Here is a 7099-nt window from a genome sequence, read left to right as displayed (position 1 = left end):
TTCTTATCCATTTACATCACATCACATTCACATTTAGTACGGTTACTCTACTTTCAATATTGATACAACTTTTCTAAGTTTCTGCCAATTGCTTGGCTTATTTAAGGGTAACGTTTTCTCGATCCCGTTAAATCTAAGTATCAGAGTGTTGTTGAAGGTTTAAAAAGGAAAAATAAACCTTATCAAAATTTTATAGTAAAAACTCAAAAAGAGTATTTACGTATTGTATTTTCATTCCTTAAGCTTCATTAATGAGGATTAATTCTAAACTTCTTTTTTCTTACTGGATCCTTGATTCTCCCACGAATTCCAGATTCCCTTTTCTGATTAAGAATTATCCAAGTTTTCTTGATGGATATTTTCACATTCTTTCTTAAATTTCTCAAATAAGAATATCCAATATTCTTCTTTTACGGGATTTACATTCTTCCACTATAGGTGTCAATGGTGATGATAGGCTAGGCTTGAAAACAAACCCTGCTCCTTTCAAGCTTGCCATTTATTCTTTGGTAAGATGTGTTCCCTACTCCCAAAATAAATGGGATCTTTGGTGGATTCCTCACATGTTTAGCAATAACCCTTGTATGCTCCACATCATGGTTGCTGAACCAAATCCACTGATATTGTGGGTTACCTTTATATATTCTTTCACCCCAAAAACAAGGAGCTACTAACCCTGTTGACTTGCACTGCATTATGTTTGTGCACCTTTTCCCATGGACTAGTCCAAAGCACTTCCTTTGGTAGTGAGCTGGCATTCTTTTAATGGCCCAAGATGACTTGCATATGCTCACCTCCTTGACCATATGCTTCTCAACATTGGCTGGTAAAAATTGCTGCACATTATTCTCCATTACAACATTAGTATCATCATCATCTGTTGTTTCTAGATCCATGTCGAAACTCTAACTTTCAAACCTTATCTTTTGTGGGACGACCACGTATTTTGCGTTGCCGTGATTCCATCACACAAATTCAGAAACAAATGGGGATTGTTTGTTCTATTGGTTGGCTTTTTCCTTTGCATAGTCTCCTATCACCATGTAGAACTGGTTCCTCATACATAAATGTGCCAGATATTTCCCCTTGTACTACACGTACAACAAAAGCAAGAATTGGTGTGTTTTTGGGAGACACTCTCTCCGAAAAAGTGTCCATATTTGGATTGCTCCCATCATATCATCCTATAAGATAACCCAACTACTTTGCACATTGAATATATGAATTAATCACATCTGTAACACATGCATCATATAATGATATCTTCCTTTTTCCTCCTCCTCCAACCAAGTTAATCAAGTCCACACTTGAACTTGGTCCGTTAGTGGACATCTTGAAGAGAAAGCATTTCTCTTTAGTCCCACCTTGCCATGGGATGTGACAATTATGGAAAATGGAAACATGTATTTTATTTAGAGATAAAAGCAATGATCCTTATGTTTTAGAGATAAAAGCAATGATTAAACGCCGGAGGTTTTGGTTGACTCGAGGAAAGCATTGCGAAAGAAGTTGCCTGAGGTTTTGCTTGACTCGAAGAAACCATTGCGAAGTTTAAACGCGCCTTCACACACACACTGACTGGGACATCTTGACTCAAAGAAACCATTGCGAAGTCTAAACGCGCCTTCACACACACACACTGACTGGGACATCTTGCTTGACTCGAGGAAATTACCTGGAAGTAGCCTGGATTGCGAAGTTTAAACGCGCCTTCACACAACACTAACTGGCTTGCTTGACTCGAAGAAATTACCTCGAAGTAGCCTGGATTGCGAAGTTTTAAGAGCGCTAAGAGAGAGAGAAGCAGAGGAAGAGAAACGTAGTGGGGGGGGAGAGAGAGAGAGAGAGAGAGACACACTGACTGGCTTGCTTGACTCGAAGAAATTACCTACCTGGAAGTAGCCTGGATTGCGAAGTTTTAAGAGCCGAGACGAGAGCGCTAAGAGAGAGAAGCAGAGAAAGAGAAACGTAGTGGGGGGGTAGAGAGAGAGAGAGAGAGAGAGAGATGTTGAGGCAGTCTCTTGTCAGGGACGATGACGATGATTTTAGTCTCGATCTGAGCAGAGAAGCGACTCATCTGCCTTTGCATTCGTCTGTCGGCACCCATGCGAGAGAGACACACACACACACAGATGTTCAGGCATGAACAGAGAAGCGACTCCGCGCCCTGTTGCTCATCAGCCTTTGCATTCGTCTGTCGGCACCCATGCGGTGTTTATCAGCCATCGTGGGATTCGCATGAAGCGTGGATTCGCAAATACACTTTACTATGTCCTGAAAATCCGTGGGATCAAAGCATTTCTGGACGTGGAGGAGCTCCCTGAAGGAGACGATGTTCGCCCTTTCATGCTGGAAGCTGCCCGAAAAGCAATCATTCAAGTGCCCATCTTTACAAGCAATTACGCAGAGTCTCGGTGGTGCCTGGATGAACTTGTGGAGATGTTGAAGAGCACCAAGAGCTCTAGTAAAGCCAAGCTATTTCCGGTCTTCTATGACGACGTGAAGCCAGAAGACCTAAGAAACAGGGAGAATGGGCCGTTTGCAAAAGCGATCGAGGACCATCGAAGACAAGGCAAGCACAACGAAAGCACGATCAAAGGGTGGGAAGATGCTCTGTGTGATGCCTCATGGCTCGAGGGCTTCCGCCTGGAGACCTTTAACAAGTACGAAACTACTTTTGATTTGCAACCGTTTTTTGTAGAGTTAATCTTCTCACTTATATCACTAATCTATGCAATATTATCTAATTATGTGCAGATTTGAAGGACGGTTGCTGGAAGCTCTCGTAGAGAGGATAGCACAGCAGATTCAGGGCAGGATTCCCGTGGAGGATGACCTCAAAGCAGTTGGTTTGGTGGAGAGGGTCCATGATGTGCTCGAGCTGTTTCATTTGAAAGAAAAGGGAAGTGTGTACTTTGTGCTGCTTTGGGGCATGGGTGGCATTGGCAAGACCACTCTTGCTCGCGCTATTTACAGGAGACTTGGAAAGGAGTTTCAAGCAGCAAGCTTTGTGGAAACTTGGCAGGATAAGACACTGAGTCAATTACAGAATCAGCTCCTCGAAGATTTGCTGCATGAAAAGAAGTTCCAAGGGGATGATGTGGGAAAGAAGAAGGGGCATTTAAAAGCTGGATTAAGGGGGAAGGAGGTCCTGATCATATTGGATGATCCAGAGAACTTTGAATCCATCGAGGAAATCATAGATCTGGCATCCCTTCAGCCGGGAAGTCGAATGCTTGTAACATCCAGGAACCAAACAGTATTTCCTCACGGCGGCAATGATTTCTCTGATGTCATAAGGGGTGAACGCTACGAGGTACAAGGCATGGACCGTGATGAGTCCTTGCAACTTTTGTGTCTGAACGCTTTCAAGAAGCCTTCGCCAGATCTAGGTTTTGAAAAGCTAGCAGAGAAAGTAAGTGAAGCATGCGCTGGTCTTCCTCTTTCGCTGGAGGTGCTTGGTAGGCATCTTAGGGTGAGGAAGGAAAAGAAATTCTGGGAAGAAGCAATCAAGACTTTAAGTAGTAGCGCTACTTCAACGTTCAAACGCATAGAGGCTTGTTTGAAGGTTAGCTATGAGTCTCTTAGTAAGCATGAGCAGGAAATGTTTCTAGATGTGGCTTGCTTCTTGATTGGTGAAGGCAGGCAGAGTGCCGAATACTTTTGGGAAAGCGATGATTTGGTAGAGGGGTGGATAAGTGGTCTAGAGAGCTTGGTAGACCTCTGTCTAGTGAAGGTGGATGAAAATGAGTGCCTGACAATGCACGATCACTTGAGGGATTTGGGGAGAGGCATTGTCAAACAGTCGGGCAAGTGGAGTAGGGTGTGGGATGATACCGACTTGACGCAAGTGCTGCGAAGTAAGCAGGTGCATATCCACTTCTCTATTTACTTATCTGTTTTCAGCACACATTTATGTATGCAAACAATGCCGTAGGAAGTAAAGACAATACAAAAATGAAAGACTACAAAGATTCAAATTAGCTGTTGCGAATGCCCAGAAAGCAACTTGTTCCACTGTTCATCCTTAAGTTTTTACTCGAGAAACTCTTTTGATTGGTCGCTTTTCCTTTTTTCCATCTTTGCACTTGCACTTGTTGTTTTGAAGCTTTTTTCTGGTGTGGAGGGTCCAGTATCTTCCATTTCAGTTGCTCTACACTGGCATTGCAGGAGCATAATGCAGATGCTTGTTACAGATCTACATTCACTAATGTAGTTCCCATCGACTCCATAACCCAGACACTCATTAAATATATGGATATTGCCCAAACATTGTAAGATCTACATGATTGATAAAACACGATCCATGCAATAATGGTGTGGTTTATGGTTGCAGGGTCTTGATCAAATCCGTGGGCTTGCCACTTACCGAAAAAACTTGAATTCGAGTTTGCTTTCCCAAATGCAATCTTTACGATTGCTTTTTCTGCATGGAACATATCTGGAGGGTGATGATGAGGGGCTAAAAGCATTGGAAATAAGGTGGTTGAAATGGGCTCCTTCTAAAGAATTATTAGACCTGGAGTTTCTTACTGTGCTGGAATTCCAATACACTATGAACTTTAAGGTGTATAGTCATTATTATTATTTTTAAATGTTTGATTTGATCTTCAAACTTTTGTAATTTCATGAGATCTCACTTTAAAAAGTGAACTTTAATTTTACAAGAAAGAAATCAATTTAAGAAAACCATGATTGCACACTGACTTCCTTTGAGCAGCTGAAAATTTGATAATGTTAGAAGACTCTGGTCTTTTAAAACTTTAGATGTTCTGAACTTTGATTCATGTACTTTACAGATGAAACTTCCTTCTTCCTTCGGGCAGCTGAAAAAGCTTCGGAAGCTTGACATGGATGAGTTCTCTGAGCTGCAGGAGCTACCGGAAGATTTTGGGTCTCTTGAAAGTCTAGAAGAGTTTTGTGGAAGGGGCTCAGCCATCATGAAGCTTCCTTCTTCCTTCGGGCAGCTGAAAAAGCTACAGAAGCTTGACATGGATGAGTGCTCTGAGCTGCAGGAGCTACCGGAAGATTTTGGGTCTCTTGAAAGTCTAGAAGAGTTTTGTGGAAGGGGCTCAGCCATCACCAAGCTTCCTGCTTCCTTCGGGCAGCTAAAAAAGCTACGGAAGCTTGACATGGGTGGGTGCTTCAAGCTGCAGGAGCTACCGGCGGAAGAGTTTGGGTGTCTTGAAAGTCTAGAAGAGTTTTCTGCACGATGGGGCGTAGCCATCACGAAGCTTCCTGCTTCCTTCGGGCAGCTGAAAAAGCTACGGAAGCTTGACATGGATGGGTGCTCTGAGCTGCAGGAGCTACCGGAAGAGTTTGGGTCTCTTGAAAGTCTAGAAGAGTTTTCTGCACGATGGGGCTTAGCCATCACGAAGCTTCCTGCTTCCTTCGGGCAGCTGAAAAAGCTACGGAAGCTTGACATGGATGGGTGCTCTGAGCTGCAGGAGCTACCGGAAGAGTTTGGGTCTCTTGAAAGTCTAGAAGAGTTTTGTGGAAAGGGCTCAGCCATCACGAAGCTTCCTGCTTCCTTCGGGCAGCTGAAAAAGCTTCGGAAGCTTGACATGGATTGGTGCTCTCAGCTGCAAGAGCTACCGGAAGAGTTTGGGTGTCTTGAAAGTCTAGAAGAGTTTTCTGCACGATGGGGCACAGCCATCACGAAGCTTCCTGCTTCCTTCGGGCAGCTGAAAAAGCTACGGAAGCTTGACATGGGTGGGTGCTCCGAGCTGCAGGAGCTACCGGAAGATGTTGGGTGTCTTGAAAGTCTAGAAGCGTTTTGTGCAGGGAGCATAGCCATCACGAAGCTTCCTTCTTCCTTCGGGCAGCTGAAAAAGTTACAGAAGCTTGACATGAATTGGTGCTCTCAGCTGCAGGAGCTACCGGAAGAGTTTGGGTCTCTTGAAAGTCTAGAAGAGATTTCTGCATGGTGCTCAGCCATCACGGAGCTTCCTTCTTCGTTCGGGCAGCTGAAAAAGCTACAGAAGCTTGACATGGTTGGGTGCTCTGAGCTGCAGGAGCTACCGGAAGATTTTGGGTCTCTTGAAAGTCTAGAAGTGTTTTGTGCAAGTTATTCAGCCATCACGGAGCTTCCTTCTTCCTTCGGGCAGCTGAAAAAGCTACAGAAGCTTGACATGGTTGGGTGCTCTGAGCTGCAGGAGCTACCGGAAGATTTTGGGTCTCTTGAAAGTCTAGAAGTGTTTTGTGCAAGTTATTCAGCCATCACGAAGCTTCCTTCTTCCTTCGGGCAGCTGAAAAAGCTACGGAAGCTTGACATGGATGGGTGCTCTGAGCTGCAGGAGCTACCGGAAGAGTTTGGGTCTCTTGAAAGTCTAGAAGTGTTTTGGGCAGGGCGCTTAGCCATCACGAAGCTTCCTGCTTCCTTCGGGCAGCTGAAAAAGCTACGGAAGCTTGACATGGATGGGTGCTCTCAGCTGCAGGAGCTACCGGAAGAGTTTGGGTCTCTTGAAAGTCTAGAAGCGTTTTATGCAGGGGGCTTAGCCATCACGAAGCTTCCTTCTTCCTTCGGGCAGCTGAAAAAGTTACAGAAGCTTAACATGAATTGGTGCTCCAAGCTGCAGGAGCTACCGGAAGAGTTTGGGTGTCTTGAAAGTCTAGAAAAGTTTTCTGCACGGAGCTCAGCCATCACGGAGCTTCCTTCTTCCTTGGGGCAGCTGAAAAAGCTACGGAAGCTTGACATGGATCGGTGCTCTGAGCTGCAGGAGCTACCGGAAGAGTTTGGGTCTCTTGAAAGTCTAGAAGAGTTTTATGCAAGGCGCTCAGCCATCACGGAGCTTCCTGCTTCCTTCCGACAGCTGAAAAAGCTACGGGAGTTTTACATATAGTACTATAAAAAGATACAAATCATTATATACCTTTCTACATATTGATTTGCTTATAACATTTTGTTGAATTTTTGTTTTTTGTTATAAAAATATTTATGTTTTACAAATTTATATGATAAATTTATCACATAAATTTTTACTATAAAGTTTTTGTTCTTTATTATAAAAATATTTATGTTTGATAAATTTATGTGATAAATTTTTACTGGATGTTTTTGTGGACTTCATTTGGAGTATTTTGTTAATTTTTCTAGCGT

General features: G+C 43.5%; 1 protein-coding gene across 1 annotated transcript; it reads left to right on the top strand.

Annotated features, from left to right (window-relative positions):
- The first annotated feature begins 1922 nt into the window (after positions 1-1922).
- LOC147614678 (uncharacterized) lies at positions 1923-6895 on the top strand. Its single transcript, XM_086779951.1, has 4 exons — positions 1923-2663; positions 2758-3868; positions 4337-4567; positions 4800-6895. The coding sequence occupies exons 1-4, from the start codon at positions 2143-2145 to the stop codon at positions 6840-6842; spliced, it is 3906 nt and encodes a 1301-aa protein (XP_086636077.1). The 5' UTR covers positions 1923-2142; the 3' UTR covers positions 6843-6895.
- Positions 6896-7099: the final 204 nt, after the last annotated feature.

This window comes from Cibotium barometz, chromosome 41, assembly GCF_041138505.1.
Source record: "Cibotium barometz isolate CiBa-2024 chromosome 41, ASM4113850v1, whole genome shotgun sequence".
NCBI classification, from domain to species: Eukaryota; Viridiplantae; Streptophyta; class Polypodiopsida; order Cyatheales; family Cibotiaceae; genus Cibotium; species Cibotium barometz.
The sequence above is the reverse complement of the archived record's forward strand: the minus strand, read 5'-3'. Positions and strand labels throughout refer to the sequence as shown.